General features: G+C 34.7%; 3 protein-coding genes across 22 annotated transcripts in view; all 3 read left to right on the top strand.

Annotated features, from left to right (window-relative positions):
• LOC100749908 (bromodomain adjacent to zinc finger domain protein 2B) overlaps nt 1–13237 on the top strand; it is a 235866-nt gene extending 222629 nt beyond the window's left edge. For 13 of the 17 annotated variants that reach the window (XM_024366294.2, XM_024366301.2, XM_012383289.3 and 10 more), the window contains 15 exons: nt 515–559; nt 1619–1672; nt 2695–2893; nt 2965–3084; nt 3664–4237; nt 4639–4858; nt 4952–5693; nt 5774–6034; nt 6133–6631; nt 6754–7099; nt 7982–8103; nt 8179–8320; nt 8429–8559; nt 9386–9670; nt 9870–13237. In XM_024366294.2, coding sequence (XP_024222062.1) covers nt 515–559; nt 1619–1672; nt 2695–2893; nt 2965–3084; nt 3664–4237; nt 4639–4858; nt 4952–5693; nt 5774–6034; nt 6133–6631; nt 6754–7099; nt 7982–8103; nt 8179–8320; nt 8429–8559; nt 9386–9670; nt 9870–10047 — 3918 coding nt within the window. In that variant the 3' untranslated portion in view covers nt 10048–13237. The remainder of the gene's footprint in view (nt 1–514; nt 560–1618; nt 1673–2694; nt 2894–2964; nt 3085–3663; nt 4238–4638; nt 4859–4951; nt 5694–5773; nt 6035–6132; nt 6632–6753; nt 7100–7981; nt 8104–8178; nt 8321–8428; nt 8560–9385; nt 9671–9869) is intronic. The other 4 variants (XM_024366304.2, XM_024366302.2, XM_024366305.2 and 1 more) reach the window with 4 other exon arrangements.
• Nucleotides 13238–13945: 708 nt separating this feature from the next.
• Nucleotides 13946–16521, top strand: LOC100749556 (NAD kinase 2, mitochondrial). Of its 2 annotated transcripts, none has more exons than XM_003487929.4 (6): nt 13946–14114; nt 14594–14891; nt 14996–15319; nt 15405–15486; nt 15561–15822; nt 15897–16521. In XM_003487929.4, exons 1-6 carry the CDS (start codon nt 14078–14080, stop codon nt 16127–16129), a joined length of 1236 nt encoding a protein of 411 aa, XP_003487977.1. In that variant the 5' UTR covers nt 13946–14077; the 3' UTR covers nt 16130–16521. The 2 variants fall into 2 exon arrangements, with proteins under 2 accessions (XP_003487977.1, XP_024222078.1); XM_024366310.2 differs by lacking the exon at nt 13946–14114 and adding an exon at nt 14159–14409.
• Nucleotides 16522–16938: 417 nt separating this feature from the next.
• LOC100749438 (steroidogenic acute regulatory protein-like) lies at nt 16939–22161 on the top strand. Of its 3 annotated transcripts, none has more exons than XM_012383315.3 (11): nt 16939–17227; nt 18803–19080; nt 19196–19276; nt 19391–19468; nt 19566–19619; nt 19695–19827; nt 19915–20132; nt 20216–20368; nt 20447–20551; nt 20623–20798; nt 20873–21059. In XM_012383315.3, exons 2-11 carry the CDS (start codon nt 18838–18840, stop codon nt 21057–21059), a joined length of 1428 nt encoding a protein of 475 aa, XP_012238738.1. In that variant the 5' UTR covers nt 16939–17227; nt 18803–18837. The 3 variants fall into 3 exon arrangements, with proteins under 3 accessions (XP_012238738.1, XP_033175649.1, XP_024222061.1); XM_033319758.1 differs by lacking the exon at nt 16939–17227 and adding an exon at nt 21170–22161 and having other exon boundaries at nt 18838–19080; nt 20873–21080; XM_024366293.2 differs by lacking the exon at nt 16939–17227 and having other exon boundaries at nt 18838–19080; nt 20873–22161.
• The last annotated feature ends 312 nt before the right edge of the window (nt 22162–22473 follow it).

Below are 22473 nucleotides of genomic sequence, written 5' to 3' on the forward strand. Positions count from 1 at the left end.
AAAAAAAAAAAAAAAAAATACCGACCCTGAAATTGCCTAACTTTATTCGAGCTGCGCTTTATTTAACGATAAATTAAATTCCAACTTGTTACTCGACTCTTGCTTTCCGCTATAGACTCGATTACGAATTTTATAAAATTATCCTCTATTTCAGCGTATTTGAAAAAATTTGTAAAAAATTTCAAAAGCCTGTTATTGTTAATTCGTGGCATGAAATTGGCGTTTCATCGGCACGGAAAGTTGTTCTCAAAGCGGGATGTTGTTTGTCATTAACAATTTGGCCATAGGAATTTCCTTTTTGCTCGTTGAACGATCACACGTTTTGTGTCTCCTCCGTTTTTTCCCCCCCAGTTTCTGTCATTTTATCTTTCTTTTTCTTCCTTCCTATCGTTTCGTTATTTTGTCCCGTGCGAACATACTCGCGTCTCGGCAGCTTCGTTAGTTGCTTTTTAGAAGAACGATAATTAACGAACGAGAGAAAAATGACTACGAGAATTCTCTTGTGATTTCCCAGGAACGAGAACTGAAGCGGCAGCAGGCGGTTATGCTGAAAGAACAGGTGAGTGCAAGCAGATCTTCTATCATTTTCAAAGATCATTCTCGCGTATCGTCTCATTGCTGTAGAATAGATGGTGTGTATGTGTGTGTGTGTGTGTATTTTTATTTCTTTCGTAGAGATATTAGCTTCTGTTTTTTATATATTTTCGACCTATACAAACAGCTTATTACGTCCATCCGTCTCTCCATTTACTAATCTGCTAAGCAATTAAATATTGAATTATATTATCTGTTCATTTTTCACTTTTATCATATTTTTGTTTCTTTTTTTTTACATCTTTTTTTTATTTCAATCAAGCATTCATTAATTGTTACTTCTATAGATTTCGTTTTTTATTCAAAATTTTTACACCCCTTTCGGTTTTTTTATATTGTATTTTTTTTCCTTCTAAATTCTTCATTTATTTATTTAAGAATTATTTCATTTGACTTTGATCTTCATACGAAAGCAAAGCTACACGACGGTGAGGAGACGCAAAGTTTTCCGTTATTTCGTCATTTCCACAGACACACGCTACGTCACACTGTTCTGTTACATATGTGTTTGCTTTTCTTTGTTTTTTTTTTTTAGTTTTGTGATGTAGCACTGTAATTTCGTCTCTGTGGTTTCTTGAACGTAGATTTCGCGGCACACTGCCGCATCACTATGGTTGCCTTGAGTTTTCGTTTCCGTTCGTTTGTGACACAGGCGTGAATTTGGTCTTGACGTAGTTACCTTATGGAATTAGACGATCCGCTTGAACGTAACGTAATTACGATTCAAACTACGTTTTTTTCCAAAAATAAAATCTATATTTCAAAGTGTCTTTGATCGACGTTGATCTAGATACGATAATCGCGAACTATGGTCACTATGATGAACACAGATGTCAAACAGTCTTTTTTATATGATTTAAAAAAGAAATTCTTAAAAAGACAGTCGAAAATTTATTTCTCATGAAAGATTTGATTTTGCAACGTGATTATAAGACGCGTCAAAGAAACCAAGATGTACTGTTAGTTTTGAGCGCGTAAAGTTAGTTTGAGCACTGGTGGACTGTGGATATGTTTTGTGCCGCAGATGTACATGCAGGAGCTCACCAAGCAGCGCGAGATGCTCTACACCGTCGAGCTGGTATGTCTCATACCCAATCTAGTTTAAGACGACTTCCTTAAAACGGAACGAATCGAATTTTCATCAACTTTAAACTCGTCACTGTCTACGCGAAGAAAGGAGGAAATAAAGAGTGAAGCACAGTCGATCGATTAAATCCCAATCCATACGTACGATACTTTTTCATAAGCCAATAATTTGTCAAATTTGCTGATAGTCTTACTGCGAATTTAAATTGAATTATCGCTTTGTTATCGTTTTATCAAGCTTAATTATGGCAAATTATATAATTGTGATATGGTAAGATTGAATCGATAGCTCGCTGAACGATGAGTAGCGGAAAGGTAGACCGGCTGACGAGTTCAAAGTTATCAGGTTCACTTGTGCGTCACTAGTTGAAATTAATCTGCACTCGCAGACTCGTCGGTTTCTCGTCGAGGATCTTAGATCTGCCACGAGTTATCGACGATTGAAATCGCATTTGAAAAATAATTTCGCCACGCGAACGACACTAATGCTTTTCGAGAGATCCACGTTCACTAACCAGTCCCTCGGTAACGATGTTTATACCCGTCTCAGTGATATCAGTCATTTTGCATCCTAAGACGCTTCTTTCTCGCTTCGTTCATATCGATATAAAATTCAGATGCTTGCATCTCACGTAATAATAACAGAATAACGAGTAAAATATGTAGAGAAATGGAAAAGAAATATCATACTAAATAGAACGCTGTGTGGACATCAAAGCGCAGTGATCATTCGAAAAATAGTAGACGAAATATCGAACAGTGTGGTTGGGTAAAAGAAGAGTTTTTTGTGCACGGTATTTTTGAACAAAACCAAAAGTCGAATTGCCACTATCGAGTTTGTAGCTTTCTCTGAAACCAGTATCTTTGGAAACGGTCATAGAGTTTGCCGTAGTCCGTGCGTGTCAAAGTTGTGCTGCTAACGAGATCTTTTAAGAACAATTTTCTCTGCATGAGACGCTCTCTGTTCTATTTTATGCCTTTCGTTCGTTACATTCCTTTCCTTGGATACTTTAGGAGAGAGAACGAAGGAGACAGCACATGGCGTTGGTTCGAGCGTTGGAAAATCGACGAAAAATGGAGGAAAGAGAGAAGAAACGGTTAGAGGCGAGAGCCGAGAGAATAGCGACGAAGGAGAAACGAGCTGAACAGAGGAAGGTTGAGATGGAACTGATCGAACAGATCAGAAAGCCTGTCGAGGACATGGAGCTAACGGGTACGTCTCTGCCAAGCTTTTGTTCCTCGATTATAGAGCTTCTGTGACACAAGGTATTTCTCTGTTTTCAGATCACAGACCACTGCCAGAATTGAAACGACTACCTGGTCTCAAGCTGTCCGGTCAGGCATTCGCAGACATTGTGATGGTGTTCGAATTTCTGCATAATTTCGGCGAGACTTTAGGCTTTGGTGGGTTTAATTGTTCATTGGTTATGGTGGTCTTTGATTTGCAATAATTTTCCTGAAACAGATTATTGACTTATCACGTAAACCTCCGTTCCGTTGGTTCCTTCTTCACTAGGATACTGAACAATTTGTTCTTGACACTAGAACTTTCAAGCTGATCAAACGACTGATTCACAATTTCCTGACAAAATATGTAGATAACATTTCTCTGGTATTTCATATTTTTTTATGTATCTTTCGCTTTGATTTCTTTGGTTACAAGTTTTATACTTTAATCTTCGTCAGGTGTAATATTAGATCGACCAAAGACACGACTGCCACGTCTTTCAAGATTTCCATGCATATAAATCATTCTATCCTACTTTTGGAGCATTAGAATAGGAGAATGAATCAATTTTTTCCTTACTATCAATGATCACCTTGAACTGTGTGTCGAAAAAGATTTGAGACAATTCTAAAGTTAGAAGTAGATTAATCATTGAAGCATTACTGATCGAAATCGTTGGCAATATTTTATTCGTGAGTATTAATCGCACATAATTCTATTAAAATTTATTGATCATATAATCTTCGCTCATTCAGATATGGAATCGCTCCCAAGCCTAAAAAGCCTCCAACTCGCGCTGCTAAACGATGAGGAAGCTGAGGAAGAACTTCTCTCCGTGATGACACATCTGTTAGTATGCGCGATCGAGGATCCAGGAATCCCTCAACCGGCAAGGCATACAACCGGTCTTGGTCAAAGTTTACGTCAAGCTGATATAACGCACGCTAACATCAGCGAAGTCTTACGAATCTATTTATACGCGAACGCGACAGGAGAAGTGAAGGCTTTGACAGGAGTATGTTTAGAACGAGAACGTGACAAGAAATTCGCAGATCATCATCAGAATGGCGGTGACTATGCCTCGACCTGTTCAGGAAAGAACGCTCAATTCTACGAACACTTGCACAACAACGAAACATGGAAGATGTCCGAGAGGCTGAGGGACAAACCGTTCCTGGCCTTGAATCCCACTCATAAGGCGCAGATGCTCGCGTTTCTCTGCAACGAGCTATTGCAGAACAAGGCTGTGATCCGACAGATCGAAGGTAGCTTGGAGACGGTAGCTCAATTGAGGAAAGAGAGATTTGTGTTGGATACAAAAATTAGGAAGTAAGTATTTTTTTATGCTAATACTTTGATGTATACTACCACTTGGCGTTACTATACTATTATGTAATTTATACTATCTTAAATATTCAAATAGTTTGGTCGCTTTATACTAACTTTGCTTTGAATTTTTCCAACGTATGTAAATTAATGATAAATTATTAGTTACAAGCAACACTTATTAACTTTCGAAGGAATCGTTAGACTATAAATTTACATTACCTATTGGAATAAGATCAATGATACTACTATATAATCACAATAGCGATTATGAAGAATAAAATCATTGCAATTTGATTTATCGGTAATCTTATAATTAAAATACATTTGGTTAAAGGTAAGGAAGTGTCCAGATACTGTGTATCTTTGTGATAATGATTGATTCTTTTCCATCTTTTTCGTAGATTGAGGCAGTTGCATAGTCGAAAGGTTCGAATGGAAGCAGTTGGCGTAATCGTTAACAAAACTGGAGATACTATTACGATCGAGAAGAAAGAGGTTGACGAAGAAGGTAACACGACGTCGACAGCAGTGGGGACGACACCCACTCCTGATGAAATTCATCACGAAGACGAGGTTGAAGACATGTCCGAGAATGAGAGCGAAGGAACTCAGCCCGAGGAGGTAAATTATATAGTTCAATAAATTACAATTTAATAAAATACAGTTGATTGCTCTATTCTGAAAGATGGTTTAATTCTTTTGTGCGTAACTTAGGAGGAGGACAAAAATCTGTCCGGCGAAGAACTGGGTAAAAAATTGGATAAACTGTTGAAACAGTCAGAGGAACAATTGCAGAAATTGAACAGCTTCTCGAAACAGCTACGAGCACATATATTTGGGCAAGACAGATACTGGAGAAGATACTGGGAGCTGGCATGCGCTGGTGGCATCTTTGTCGAAGCCATGGAAAGCGCTGAACCAGAAATCCTAGAGTTGCAGGCTGAACTAGACGAAAAGTACAAAAACGTGTCGATGGAGGAAAAATCAGAAACGAAGCAGGAGGACACCAAAGTCGAAAATCGCGAGAACGAAGCTCCTAACGACGTAAAGAAGGAGAAGAAATTCAATTCGAGCGAGCAAGAGGCCGACGTCAAGCCTTTGGCGGACAAAACGAAATCTGAAAGTGAAGATGTTAATTGCAAGAAAGAACCTATGCAAAACTGCGAGAATTTGGCGAACATGAAGGAAGAGAAAAAGAATGATTTGGATAATTCGATGACCGATGCGAAGACCAACGTCACGTCTGAAGAGATTAAACAAGAAACAGAGATAGTTGGTATGGATGTCGATATCAAAGAAGAGACGAAAAAGGAGAACGACGAAGCAGATGAAGACATGAAACCAGCGGTGAAGATAATGGAAGATAAAATCGTCGAAACAATTCCAAACGGTGATAAGTTCAACCATGTTAACAATCTTCATAATGGAAAAGAATTAAACGGCACCTTTATATCTAGTAAGATTGTCTCCATTTACTGTTGATGTAAAGTATTATTAAAGACGTTTTATTAATGTGCTTTACGCTAATAATTCCAGATAATAGCAACGAATCCAATTGGTTCTCGATTTTACCTCGCGAGACTTGCGATACTCCAGGACCAAGTACCAAGCAAATATTTGGAATAGCCGAACCAACCGAACTGAGAATACCAGTGTTCCCTCCGCCGGCTAGTCCAAATTATGACAGGTGCGACAGTCCAGCTCCTTTGATTTTGACTCAAGACGAAGCAGCGCAACTTGAGTATTTGAAAGTGCATGGTTTACCACCCCCTGGAGAAGCCAAACCAGTACCAAAAGGTAAGTAACATATGCTAGAGCTCTAGCTAAAAGACATAACTAAAAGTTATGTTTAAGATAAATTCTTAAGACTAACGTCTCTCTTCGTTCATATTTAGATTTGAGATATGGTTGGTGGAGAATAACGGACGTAGACACGTTTCAAGAACTATTGGAGCACCTTCATTCTCGCGGTGTTCGCGAGAAAGAACTAAAACGTACAACGTGGGCGACCATGGAATCTTTCCTAGCTGTTACGGGCAAGATCAACGTGGACCCTGGTAACCTGACTGCTACCGAACTTCAAGCGACACCAGACGAACCCGACACACCGATTCCAAAACCAGACAACCCGGCTGACTGGAGTGAACAAGTCGCATTACGGGTAGATGCGCAGCTCTTGGAACAAGTCGAGGCTCTAGAAGATAAAGTCGCAAATGCCAGCATGCAGATCAAAGGCTGGAAGTTACCTCCACGAGCAGGAACCGAAGAGGCAGAAGAAATTGAAAAACTGAACGAAATGGAAAAAATTAGCGCGGTTGAACAAGCTCGACAAAGGTTACTGTCCCTGGAAGCAGCTATTGAAAGGAGATACTTAAAACCACCGTTAGGCGTTTGGTAAGACTATCTACTAGTATTTAGGCTTTACATACCCTAGTTATTTTAGTTCAATATTATTCTACAATTTAAATGTTTTTCTGTCTGCATTTCAAATTTAAATATTTCATTTTAAATTATAGTACTGGAGATCCAAATCTAGCGGCCTTAAAGGCAGAACAAGCGGCCGCTGCTAACGCAAATTCGAATAATTCGGATCAGAGCAATCAGACCCCGATACCTCAAGAAGAAACAACTCCAAGAGGGCTGAACAACTGGCGAGAAGCAACGGCTCGAGCACACACGTCCGCTCAGCTCGCCATGGCGCTTTATATGTTGGAGGCCAGCATCGCTTGGGACAAGAGCATCATGAAGGCTGTGAGTCTAACACCAGCTAGAAACTCGGTCTGCGTCAAGCTACGAAACCGCTGCGTCTCACTCAAAGCTACCACTCAATACAATCAGCTATTGACTACTTCTCAGGCCTCTGTGGGTATTCGCACTAACTTACTAACCAAAGTATCCTTTTTACTTCCTGCGTGACTCTTTCGTCCTTCCTTGCACAGTGAACCACAGAGAACATTATCGCTTTCGATGATGATTGGTAAACGTTCAGTCAAACGAAATGCTCTTACCGTGGTATTTTCCAATAATATACATACTTACATACGATATTTTAAGGAAGTTTAATACGAATTAATGGTAATTTTTATAAGTGCGAATAATGCGGCAGCCATAGTTGTAAATTAGCGAAAAATCAAATATAGAAAAATTAAATTATTTGATACGCTTTCATCATTGTTATTTGAAATAGTTTGATATTTTATCAATTCTAAACTTACAAACTAAGTTACTTTAAATTGCTATAATTTGAAAAATGAATAATACGTTAACAAGTTTAATGGTGGTTAGAGTCTAACGTAACGGTAGCATGCAAGAAAATATGCCGCTTATCATCTACTCATTTTTTCCTTTATTGCTTCATATTTTTCCTTTTGTAGAGTAGCTTCGATGTTTAGTTATAACGACTTTATACTATATGCATAATCTAAGCATCGAAATATATCTATTATTCTTTTATCCCGACTCGCCATTTATACTCAATCTTAATTACATAATAAATTATAACAATGACGATATGCACGACACGAACGGAATTAAAATGCTTTACTCTCATTTCGTTAATTAAATATTCCTGAATGTTGATTTATCCCACTTATTTATTGTATTCTTTGCTTATTAACATTTATTGCATCCATGGGGTTTAGCTTTAAATGCTTGAATAACAAAACGCTGAAACATTACAATTAATTTACCCCGAACAATGTGTTTTAACATTTTAAATTGGAAAATTTTCTTTTTCTGTTACAGAATTGTCAGTTCTGTCATAGCGGAGATAACGAAGACAAACTATTACTGTGTGATGGTTGTGACCGCGGCTATCATACTTATTGTTTCCGTCCAAAAATGGAAAACATTCCTGATGGTGACTGGTAAGAAATTGTATCTTAAACGTACAAGAAATAGTAAAAACTGGTTTTGTAATTAAACGATTGTAAATATCTTAGGTATTGTCACGAATGCATGAACAAAGCTACAGGGGAACGAAACTGTTTGGTATGTGGAAAGAGGGTTGGTAAAAATTTAGTGCTATGTGAACTCTGTCCACGGGCTTATCACACTGACTGCCACAATCCTGTTATGCCAAAAGTAAGAAATTATTTTATCTATTGTTTACAAACCATAGAATGTATCGAGGCTTTCCTTGAATAAAATATCTTTATCTGCTTGATTCACGTGCATACTTGATATTTTCAGATGCCAAGGGGTAAATGGTATTGTTCTAATTGCCACAGTAAACAACCAAAGAAGAGAAATAGTAGTCGAAGGAGTCATACCAAAGGGGCAGGCACCAGAGAAAGTGAAAGTTCTGATCATCCACCAGCTAGGTGATTACGTTAAAAAACCAAACATTGTCAACTCGCTGATTTAACAACGTTTCATACGAAGTATACAGTAGGGAAAACAGCTACGAAACCATGACTCAATAATTATAACATTGTTCAGCGAACGTATACGATAAACAAACAATTTCCGATCGAATATGAAACAAAAGAACCGCTTTAAAACGAACGAACATAGAAAGTATACACTGTTCTCATGCGATTATACCGACTTATATCCTCGACTCGTATCGTACATACTCGTCGAAAGTTATTGTTGTAAAGAAGTATTTACTCCATACAGGGTGTTCCACGATAGGTTAATCGTAGTTAATGTTGTTCTTCTACTAACTAAAAAGCAATCATCGATACCCTGTGAATATACCATAGCGTCAGGTCCCTTCTCGTCGGGGGACACCCTGTACTTTGTACAGCGTGTTACGATCATCAAGTATGGGATGGGTATTTTCTTAGAAAATTCGTCGTAACGGTAGTGCTGCCTTCAGGTTCTATGATTACTCGAAAATGTATAATAATAATAATAATAATAATAATAATAATAATAATAATAATAATAATAACAATAATAATAATAATAATAAACCATAGAAGGGCAAAAAAAACGGCGAGAGAGAAAAAAGGGAGACCAAATATAAACGAAAGACAAAGAGTCAGAAAGACGAAATGTTCCATCGAGAACAACGTACCCGTCTCAAGCAGAAAAAACACGCTCGAGTCTTAATGCATTCGTCCAGAAGCTTTTATGACGGAAAAACCTCCTGCAAACGAGAAAGATAAACGTGCAAATAATTTCTGTTGTTTTGCGTCGCAGTCCAACGCCGTCAACGGCATCGAACACACACGTAGAGGACGTCAGTTCATCGGAACCGGCAACCCCAACTGCTTCGCCACGGAAGGAGGGAAACAATAGGACGCTCACGAAGAAACAGCAACGAGAGTTGGCTCCTTGTAAGGTGCTACTCGAACAGTTGGAGCAACAGGACGAGGCCTGGCCGTTCCTCTTGCCGGTGAACACCAAACAGTTTCCTACCTACAAGAAAATTATTAAAACACCCATGGATCTCAGTACGATCAAGAAGAAATTGCAGGACTCCGTGTAAGTTACACGCGTACCAACGACTACTAGTTAATTGAACGTACTCTCTATTTAGAAATGCCTCTTTCCCTAAACATAAAAAAAAAAGTAAACAGTTCACCTAAGATCTCTAGAAAAAAGCTCTAACGTGATCGTCAGCTTCAATCCGAACAAATTGGAAAATTGCCGAATATGTTCCAAAGAGTGCTTCTCGATACAGGTACAAGTCTCGCGATGAGTTTTGCGCCGATGTCAGACAGATGTTCATCAACTGCGAGGTATTCAACGAGGATGACAGTCCCGTGGGGAAGGCTGGACACGGGATGCGCAGTTTCTTCGAAATGCGTTGGACCGAGATTACTGGCGCACCACCTCCACACCCACAAACGCATAGCTGAGGCTCGGTTCGCTCTCGCAACACCTGCAACAGTTTTGCCCACTTCTACTACTAGAGGATAGATCCCTTGACATAGAGTATCATTAGGAATCGTCCAAGAGACTAACGGCGAGTCCTGTTTTCTCTGTGCTCCGTCGGCCTCGTTCTAGCGGCTGACCGAACAACTTTAATACTAATAGAGAGAAAACAAAAAACAGTAATAGGAAGTCCACGAATACGGGTACATCTTCGTATGCGTCGCGTTACGTACGTGTTACACATTCGCCTCTTCTCATCCTATGTACTCGTTACTCACCCGTAATCGACGCTCGCGTGGCTGCTTCTCTCCTTCTAAGTACACACATACCTTAATACTCGAAACTAATCTAATGGTGACGAACGTCTTTAACGGCTCGTACTTCCCCTCTCTGTAGCATCAACGGCGAACTAAAGAAAAAAACCGCGATGTTGCAAGAATTATATATATATATATTCGTCGAGATGCCTCTGCTGAACGAAACTCAAGTTACGTTTAACGAACAACATAAGGATTGTTAGTAGGATCATGAGAGAAGTTATAAAACTTATCATGGCCGGAAGCCGTGACAAAGACTTTACGATATAGATTACATTTTGTGATTCGGAGCTTCTTAAGATCGGCGCGACTAAAAACACCCATGTATGGGAATGCATCTACTCGTTCGAAGCCTCCAAACTCCCTGCTTCCCGAGTAGAAATGAAACACAATGCAGATGGTCACTGTACTTACTGAATAAAACGAGTAAATTTTTGCCTAAGCAAACAAGAATGTAATTTGCAATTGTATTATACGGGCTTAGTGCCGGCGTGTCGGCAAAAGAAATATTTTGCAAAGTAATGAATGTGAAAAGAAGAGGTATATATAAATATATATAAATATATATAAATATAAATATAAATGTATAAATATGAATATAGTGTATATGTATACTATATAGATAGTCACGTCACACGAACATGCAACACACATACACGTAACACTTCTGCCCACGAAAACGTCAGCACGATAAGGGTAACATTTGCTGTACAGTAAGATATACAACAGAATGACGAAGTCAATCTTCCAATTAAGGACGGAGTTAATGCCATTCCACGGATTCTTTGTCCCTTTCTTTTTATTAATTCGCTTTTTACTTTATTTATTTATGTTTGAATCATGGGTGAACGGAAATGAGGCTTATTTGATTGAATGATTGCACACAAACAGAGTATCTTAATAACTCGACGTGAATTTTTATAAAAAGAAATGTAAATCTCTTTACCTATGTCAAACGAAACTTGATAAGTAATTAATTTGCAAGGGAGAATTAAACCTATAAGACATAGGATAAAATAAAATATATGAACGTTCGAAAATGTAGTCTGTTAAAGTCTGAAAGTGAATGGTTTTTGTTGACTAAGTACGTTTTAATAAATCTGATTTAGCATGGCTAATACTAGTGCTACAGTAACTCAACTGATATCATTCGGATTCAAATATCATATATGAAAGCAATATGAATTAAAAATTCCATTTACCTTAGAGTGAACACAGTACAATTGTATGCGTTGAATGGCAGTCGCTTTTAACAAAGAAAGAAAAAAGTTATAAATTTTAAAGCAAGGCAATGGACTATCATGTTCACGTTCTTTTTTTTTTTTTTTTTTAACAAATTAAAGCAGTTTTATCCTACATGGTGCGTAGCGTTACACTGTGAAATGTAAGCGTCGTTGAATTTTATCCGCGTCGAGTTCCGACAGGACCTCGAGTTTGATTGTTCGTAATAATAACGCGAGTTTTTTAAGCGATAATCGATTTCTCGATAGGATTACAATAATGTAATATCTCACACGCAGTGTACCCGGGACGATGAAACAACCCAAACACGTTTCGAAACGGATATCGTGCGACAGGGCGATGTAAGAACATGCTACGTATGAATGATGGTGTCGGTAGTAAGTCTTGGATTCATTAGATAAGCCGCGGTACCTTCGTAAATGTGACCATCGCACGACGATAAAACGATTAACACAAGAACATTAATGATATCTTGTTTTTTATGTAATTGATGTACATTATTGCTCGTAATAGCGGATAATTATGTAATAACAACGGTTAAAAAGAGAATAGAGAAAGAAAGAGAGCGAGCGAGAGAGAGAGAGAGAGAGAGAGAGAAGTGGTTCGGCCGTAGTGATATGTGCTAAACATTCGTAGTATGTAAAAGTATTAGCTAGATTATAAAATGCCGCGTGAAAACGACTACAACGTGAATGACGATTAACGAAATATGCAGGGTGCGGCTGAATACGCAAGATGGATGTATTGTCGTCCTGACATGGTCTAAGAACGATCGGTAACAGTAAGATCGTAACGAGTAAAAACGCGCGTCTTTTTATTATCACTTTTTAATTTCATTTGCAGACAATACGTTTATATTAAATGACCATATAGTCATTTTCTTACTAATTTTTTTATTTTCGCAAATCAATCTATATATGTACGTCTCGGAATTTTTCTTCTTTAGGACGATCGTTGGTTTTCACAGTGATAAATAATATAAAATATACAACGTTATTATATTTTAATACGTGAGCGCATTGTCGGGGCATTTCGCGATCTTACCAAACGTTCTTAGAATGCAAGTCGACGTAAACGTATGCGTGAAACATGTGTGTACATCACTTTATGCACGCCTTGCACCCTCGTATTATAGTCGATGCATTAGACATCTCATACATTCAGATACACCACCAATAACAACAAGAACAAATAATTTTTTAAGATTCAATTATTATTTAAATAGTACAGTTACATTGTTAGTATGAATAACGACGCTTTTTATACGAATTTTAGTTTTTAATGTCGATCTTATGATATATTATATGGTATAATGATAATGACAATGGTAATAACAATAACGATAAACGATATCGATAATGGAACAGATTAAAGAGAAATTAAAAACTGCGCAAATGAGAAAGGAGAACACGAAGAGAGAACGAAAGAAAAGGAATGAGTGAGAGTGAGAGAACGAGAAAAAGAGATTATTGGAAGCCAGAGTGTGTGTTTAAGCTAGATGATTGTCTATAGTATAAACGAAGGCATACAGTAGGTAGCCTCGATGCTATTTAAACAGACTTAATTAATGTATTGCAAATGAATTAATAAAGTGTAAGCGAAGCGTGTATCTGTACAGTGAAATCTTTTTTTCTCAATTATTTCAAAACGCTTGAGTTTAGAAATGGAAACGTTCTTTTATGTTATCTCTTATTACTTCGTAATTTGTCAATGACTTTTTTATATCAATATGAATAGACATCGAAGCATTTACAATTTTTTTTTTAATACATTTCTTTTGACACATTTTCTTTAAAACACTTTCTTTAGTACATCTTTAACATGTTAAATAGTATGGTGTATTAGTGACCGGAACTAAACTTATCAATGGCACATGGCACATAAAGCTCAGTTTAAGTATATATTTAAATTTAAAAGAGTCATAATTGTAAAATTTCTAATACTTTCAATATTCTAAATAATAATATTCTAAAATATTCTAAATGCAACATAAAATACTTAACTAATTTGCTTTCACTGGGATATGTTTATATTATATGGACATTATGATATTATGGTATATATTATTTTAAAATTAGTGATCGTGCTTCGGCGCTATAGGCAGGATATTTAAAATTTACGCGGCCATCAACGTGTTAACTATGCAATTTTATCTTTCACGCTTAGTAACTTTTCTTTTAATTAATCATTAAATTTAATAAACTATTATTTTATCAATGAAAAGAAATTATACGCATTCGTATTTCCCGCGGTCGCTGTACTAGTCTTTGAAAATTCATGCCCGTTATACTGCTATATATATATGTATGCTAACTCACATATATATATATGTCATTGCTGTAGTATTTACCGTTTGTGCCAGTGGAGAGGTTAGAAACGTTTTAACGTGCTTAATATTTCTTTGTTTTGTATTATTTGTTCGCATTTCGTATATCAATTTTTTAAGCAGTATGCGATGACGACTCTCAACCATCTTCGAAAAAGATCTGCCAGTAAGTCAATTATCATTATCAGTAGCGTTTAATTCCATTGGTGACGATACGTAATGTCAAGACGCTCCAATGAAAATTCGCAAAACAAAAAACAAATTCTAATAATAACTTTAGTATATATTTTATTTTGAACGATTTCAAACACAAGATTAATTGGATATTAATCATCCGTCAATCGATGGTCTCGTTAATAATAATGGAGACATTAAAATTACATTAAAATGTAAAAGTACTGTGAATACGTACTTTCTACACATGAAGCTCATAAATAAAGCCATAACAATAAAAAAAATATGTACGTAAATGTTATATAATTTGATATTTCTTATAAAAATCAAAATGAAATATTTAATGGTTGTTTAAATACATTTGTTATACTGCTATGACAAATGTATACAGGTGTCATTTCTCATTATTTATTATTTTGGAGTTTTTAGAAAATCAATCGATAACTTAATTTACGCTTTATATTTTTCTAGGAGCTGTACAATTTTTACAACCGCATAAGTACAATGCTTCCAATAATCTTAGGTTATTCCTCCGAAATGAATCGAATTTTGTACCGAAGCGAGTGCTCATTGTGGCAAAATTGTCGCGATATCATTTTGAAAAAATACGAGAACCAAACTTGAGTGACGAACAATTAAAGTTTAAATTGTTGGAAAGAGGTTCTGATTATGATACAATGATAGCTAGTCATATAGCAACCAAACATGTAAAAAGTCAAGTAATTGAAGTCTTGAAGAAACTGAATATAGAGTATAAAATAATAAATAGGTAAAAATACATAATTCTTATTCTATGAATCTTTGTTGAGTTAAATATTTGTTAAACTAGCGCTGTGTTTATCCTGATTATTATGCTTATGTATGTTCTATAAGGGAAAATCTAGACAGATCAAATTTTATTTGGGCTGATTTAATTCTTCCGATTGGTGGCGATGGAACGTTTCTGTTGGCGTCAAATATGATATTCGATGACAAGACACCAATAATTGGTATTAATTCATTTCCGGAAAGATCGGAAGGATATCTTATGTTATCTCCGAAATATACGACAAGGATACCTGAAATTTTCGAAATGCTAAAAGCAGGTCATTACAACGTAGTAATGAGACGAAGAATTCGTACGACGATAAAGGGAGATAATATTTGGGACCCTCCCTTCCACACGCACGAAAAAGGTCGCGTTGTAGGTGAAGAAAAGTAATAAATTAAGAGAGAGAGAATCACTTTTTATATAACAAAATTTGAAGACATCATACATTACAAAAATGTTTTACTATTACAGATTTTACACACAAGATCTGAAGCAAGAAATATCAAATAAGTTACCAAAAAAAAGACGTTTGCCTTGGTTGGCATTAAATGAAGTAAGTTACACGCAAATAAATCATGTGTTTTTTAATAATTATGGATTTAAATTTAACATTTTTTAAACATCTAGGTATTTATAGCAGAAATACTTTCTGCTAGAATAAGTAATTTACTAATAAATTTAAATAATGAAGAGAAATATCATTTGGTAAGAAGTTCTGGCTTGTGTGTTAGCACAGGAACAGGATCAACATCTTGGTATAGATCTATAAATACTGTTAGTCCACAAGTAGTAAAAGAAATACTGAGCCTTTTAGATAAAAAACAAATTGACAATGAAGAGATTGAAAAAATCTCTTCTACTTTCAATGCTGGTTTACCTTTTCATGCGGGTAAGTATAATATTGTATTAAGTAAAAAAAGTTGTAATAAAATATGTATATATAATATAATATTTGTATTTTAGAGGAATTAAAATTGTGTTATTCTGTAAGAGATATGATGGTAAATAGCATCTGGCCTACACCAAAGTGTCTGCAACCTCGTGGATTTTGTAAAAAGCTGACAGTAACATCACAATGTTACGATGCTGGTTTAGTCCTTGATGGTGGCATAGCAGTGCCATTCAATTTTGGGACTACTGCAGTATTGGAGACTTATCCTGAAGATTCTTTACGAGCGCTAACCCTTCCAGATTGATAAGTATTTATTTTGAATAAAAATTTAGTTTTGATTTAATTTAAGAAGGTGGGAAATAGTTAGAAGGTGGGAAGTATCAACAGTTTTGATGTATTGAAGATTAACAAGGCTTTCACAGTATGTGAAATTTGCACTTTTGTATCTCAGAATGTTTTGGAATTTTATAAACCGCATTTGATTTGATATATATGTACAATTTTTCAAAGACTACTATAATTTTATAACGTTTTGCATTCTGCAATATAATTATGTACATGTATAAGTTAATGTAAACCATATTCCAATGAATAGCAGTAATAAAATCAATATAAGTAATGTTCATGTAAATGTAATATCAGTGAATTTTTATGAAATTGTATTTCTTAGGAATAAAGGAACAAAAATATTGTTTATACGTAAAAGTTCTAATCAATTGTTTATTTGCTCAGTTTGTATAATTATCTTTTATAATGTTCATGTGTATCTAAACTAAGCCCATTGTGCGCCCTTTTTATATAAAGATACATTGTCTAATTTAGAACGACAAATTAAAAGAGCCTTTGTTTAATGCTTTTAAATATTAAAGTATTAAGTAGAAAAATCTATCTAATTTTGTCTCTATTCTAATCTTATTTCATGTTGTGTCGGTAATATTGGAAATGACACTAGAATCCCCCGAGATGTGAGACAACAGAATACACAGTCTTCTAGATCTATTCTGTGCTGCCCATGTTACCTCATCTATGTTAGTAATAATTACAAATACAAAAATATTAATCTAAATATTAAAATATATTCAGTAAATATTATTTTTTATACGCAGATAAATTAACTTCTTCTCGTATAAAAACATCGAAAGATGTCACTATGTTCATCACCATCACATGGCGCCACCGTTGTCCATATAGTAAAAAATTTATGTGCAACTCATGTAGATAAATTGCTAGATTTGCAAATATTTATCTCTGTACAACGAAACTCGAAATATTAGTGGTGCTGTTTAAAATTAAACATTTCGTTGGAAATTCTTTCCTTCGGAATGATACTCGAGTGGAATATGTTAACGCTTAATTCTTCACCGATGCGATTGGATTTATGAGGACCTATAAGACTTAAACGGTAAACAAGTCATTCATTCATGATTCTTTTTTATTCTAATGAAGACAATATAGTTTTTACATTCTTTATTTATTGAGATATACAAGTCAAAATTTTATAAATAGTATTATATTAAAAAATCTGGGAAAACAAGTTAATTATCTTCAAACTGTCAGTCTGAACGCTTCTTCATAAAGTTTGAGGTTAAAATGTTTCGTTAACGTCAATTCAGCTGAATACACCGGGAGAGATTCTTTGTTATTAGCATTTTATTCATGATTACGGAAACAGTATTGGAGGAGACTGTACGATTTACACAATAAACATGATTCTATATATATTTTGAGGAAATGTTTTCTTAGCATTGGTAAGGCCATCGACCGCATCAGCTGTTGCATTTCGTATATGTACTTTCGGACCTTAAAGTTTACTTGTGTATTTTGTTAAAAAATGAAGCTATTTCTGGAAGAAAAAGGTATAAAAATATGATTCATCGGATGTAACGAAAAAATTTTAAACACACGCTCAAACAAATATTTGAAGATAAATAAAATCGTTATCGTGATAAGTATCGAACAAATTTCTGTAAGATAGTGGATAAGAGTAAAGTTATTAGCAGATCTGTTTTCAATATTTTAATGTGAAAATGTAATTTTTATGAGTCCAATTCATTCGTACATTTCTCATTTATTTTATACTTCGATCATTGTAAAAAACATGTAAAGTGTAGATTTCTTTTATGTAATCGCTTATGAACCAAAAAATGACTTCAGTAAAATGTATGTAATTGAACAACACATGTATATAACTCGATATCGGTTGACGCGAATATATATTTATTTGTTTGTATTAATGAACCCAATAAATGTAAATACTTCGATCTAAATAAATAAATAATTCTTTGCTATCGAAATTATGTACATGTACACGAGTATATAAAAATAGAAAAATAATGTTCGTGATAATTGAACTAGATGATACCTTTGTGCACGATGATCACGTCCTTGTAGGAAAATCAATGATTATAAATATAATTTTCAACTACATAATTCTGAACTTGTTTCTTGTAGATGTAAACGAAGTTGAAACAAAAATTGCCATGATTATTAGTACTTACTAACTTTTATCTTATAGGGTGGTATAATTTTTATCTCTTAAGAATGTCAATTCGATCACTTGATATCTTATAAAAGAAATTGCATTATTGCGTAGTCCCGGAATCACAATACATATCGAAGCGCATTTGAAAAAACAAACAATAAAAGCCAGTTACTCACAATAGTACAATAGATTTAAAGTGTTCTGAGTCGTACACTAATACACGTTTCCAATATCAATATATAACAATATAAACAATCTTTTTTTCATTCGGTAATTTAAATAAACCAATAGTCTAACAATGCACAAATACACAAAATAACGAATGTAAATATAACGTGTAAACATGTTATATTATATAATGGCAGAATTCCTAGTTTTAGTCTCAAATAATCGGTATGTATTTCCAGTAGGTATAGTATCGATTCGATATATTATTCTTGAAACGTTAATCGTGATTAAAGAATATTAACCCGTGTTGGAAATTTTATTCTTCAGGTTACTGTTGCGCATATCAGAAGATACTGTAGAGAATGGCAGAAGACGAGAGGCAAATTAGAGCGGCCGCAGAAACCTTGCTGAATGAATCTGTAAACTCCCACAGGAGTTTGTACACTCAACAAAATGTAACGCGAACTCCGGATATCATCCTTAGCGAGGACCTTATCGCGGGTGCCATGCATAACGGGAGGATGTCCAACGTCAGACGCTTCTTTTGCCTCTTCGTCACCTTCGACCTCCTGCTTACATTCCTCATGTGGCTCATTTGTACAATGGTAAATTGCACATGTTACCGCAACTAATTCGCAATTGGAGAAAAAATAGCTTTTTCATTTATGTTCGTTTGATCATACATGAAATATTATCAACTTACCCGAAATGTATATCTAGATCGCCGGTGAGAGTTTGGAGTCCGCCTTCATGAATCAAGTAGTCCATTATCACATAAAAACCTCACTCTTCGACATAGTGGTAAGTACCATGGTAATTATATGGCGATAACTATTCGAAAAAGAACGAAGAACAATGTCCAAAATGACATTCACTTCGTCGAAAACAGAGATTCTAAGGATTTCATCTTCTCAGATGGCAGCGATTTGCAGGTTTACCGTGTTGTTGCTCTTCTATGCTCTGCTCCATTTGGATCATTGTATTATCGTAGCTGTAAGTATCGTAATTTTGTAAACGATTAGAATGCGATTAATCGTAAAATAGTAATATACGATATTGTATAAAAGAAACGCTATATGATTTGTTACAGTTGACAACTGCCACGACGTGTGCTTTCTTAATTGCTAAAGTGTTTCTTTTTGATGTAAGTGCCAAGTCTTTGTTTATGCATTAAATATTTATAATAACAGACTTATTACTTTATCACTTTCATTTTTAGTGGTCGATATGCAATCAACCAGTATTTCAGGTTCTTCTTATCCTTACATCTTTTGTATTGCCTTGGGTGGAGGCTTGGTTCTTTGATATTCGCGTGTTACCGCAGGAAACACAAGCCAGAAATTGGTTTAGAAGTACGATATTTATAATTATTTTCATTATTGAACATTAAGATGGATGTTGTGTATCAGTGGTAAACAGAATTTTCGAACTGATTTTAGATTTTACGGATAATGAAAGAGAACCGCTCCTTCGAGGAGTTGTTTCGGAATCACGTCAATATACCAGCGAACCTGGTACATTTTTTACACCTATGGATTCACCAGCTCATTCTGATAACGAGGATGAAAGTTCTAGAACACCAGGTAATACTCGGGGCTTATCAAAAGCAACTGAAGTATTTCCACCTAAGTCTCTACCAAAACTCACGACAGAGATGGTGAGAAAAAATTGTATAATAAATCCTAGCAAGATATTAGTACGTTTAATAGTCTTTTTTAAACGATTCTTTAATGTTTATAGATACAGGACTATAAACGAAGAGCATATATATTAGTGCAAACTTGCCACGATTTATTGCAATCTAAAGATTGGCAAATTCAAAATATAATGTCAAATGGTGATATTATCTTTTATATAAACCGTCCTAAGGAAGGGAAAACATTAAAGATAGTAGTAAGTTTAAATGGGATATTAAGTTTATATATATTGAAGATTTTTTATTGTGAAATTGATATCATATGATTTTTTAAGGGAACTATTGAAGCTCCAGCTGGTATACTCGTGAACAGATTATTCGACGAAGTTGAATTAACACCGTCATGGAATAGACTCGTTACAGAGTCGAAAAAGTTACAGGTAACATCTTTTTTATTATGTCTTATTTTTTACATATTTATTAAAATTACAAATTGTGATTTCTCAATCAGGACATTGATGAAAATACAGATATTGTTTATCAAGCCACAAGTGCCCAAGGAGGAGGCATTATTGGCGCTCGTGATTTCGTTATTTTAAGACATCGTGTGCAGTACGGTAACTATTATATAAATAGTGGAATGTCAGTGCCTTTTACGTCATTACCAAATCGCAGTAACGTCGTCAGGTAAGATTGCAAGATACATCTTTAAGATTGTGCTATATCAAAAACTAATTATTTGTGCTAACGTTTTGTTAAAGAGCTGAGAACAAGCTAAGCTGTTGTGCAGCAGAACAATTACCTAATGACGAGAGTAAATGTCGATTTACGTGGATAATTAATACGAATTTGAAAGGCTGGCTTCCACAAAAAGTTGTAGATAAATCAATGTCTACTGCATTGGTAGATTTCATGTCTTATGTAAGGAAATACATGGATGATACGTAAGGATCAACCGTTTAGTATATTGTAGGTTTCGATATTCGATCAGAAAACCACGGTCTTTCATAATCATCCTCTGGATTCGTGTGATTGAAGGAATTTCATTTTTTTTATAGCATTTTTAACGTTCCGAGAGTAACGTAATTGTTAATCAAGTCAAATATGATTTTCCTACAATGTTTTCCATATGCATTAGTACAAACTAAAGGAAGAATGTAGGAGTCTATGAATGTTTATTTTGTGGAATTGACAGACTGACAAAAGGACGGTAAATGACCTTTTTCCATATTTCGTATTTCCTAATCAGAAATTAAAGTGAAGAGATACTTTTTATAGATGAAATATGTTTAAAAAAATGATTGATGTCTTATTTTCGATACATTTATACAGGATGTTATCGAAATAATGGTATAAGAGAAAAGAAGGTGATTCTGCGCCAAAAAAGATATAGAACAAACAAATAATATAAAATAAAAAAATTACGTTTCGTTTTTGAGAAAATCGAAGTTGAAAAAATGTGACTTTATATTTTCGACTTATCTTTTTATGTACATTCACTTCCTTTCAGCTTATACCACCAATTTGGCAACACCCTGTATCTTAAATTAATAGAGAAATTAAACATGCGTCTTGGGCAGGCACCATGTTTTGTAATTACTTTTCAATATATTATGACTTAACTATTATATTACCTGTTTATAAATTATTCAAAAGCGACATTATCATAACAAAATCTAATCTTGTTATTTATAAATCGTCTACAATATTGACGATATTTATGACTTTTAATTTTCTGCTTTATTCGTCTTGATAATTCTACTTTGCATTTTTAATTTTTATTTGACTATGTTGAATTACGAATGCAAATTATGTCCAGGTAAAGTCACTTTTGTTATAAGAATATTATTTTGAAATATTCATTTAGTTAATTACTTTAAATCTTGAAACTTTTGTTAAATTGCAGTGTAAATATACGAACATATACAGATATATAGTGCTTTACACAAATTCTTATTTGCCTATATATTCAATCACAATTAATTGTATTTACAATACACGTTTAATCATGATTCATGCATGAATGTGGTTGACTATGTTTATCTTCATTGCATGTGCAAAAAAGGCAACAAAATATCAGGGAAAAGTTAAAGAATAAATAGTTATATAAGTAATTTGACATGAACAACGTAATGGAATGTTTAAGAAAATCTTTTAAAGTATTTTCATATCATTATAATTTTTTAAAAAATACACAATAGCATGATTCATTTTTAATGGCCGTTTCTCGTATATTTCATTCTTCGTATATTTCTTTGTTTCTATAATTCCATAGGTAGTATTCTTTATTATTTACAAAATTCATTTTATTCACTAGATATATGTAGATTGTAAAAGAATGCATTTGATAAATTATGAATGA

This window comes from Bombus impatiens, unplaced genomic scaffold (genome assembly GCF_000188095.3).
Source record: "Bombus impatiens unplaced genomic scaffold, BIMP_2.2 scf_0208, whole genome shotgun sequence".
NCBI classification, from domain to species: Eukaryota; Metazoa; Arthropoda; class Insecta; order Hymenoptera; family Apidae; genus Bombus; species Bombus impatiens.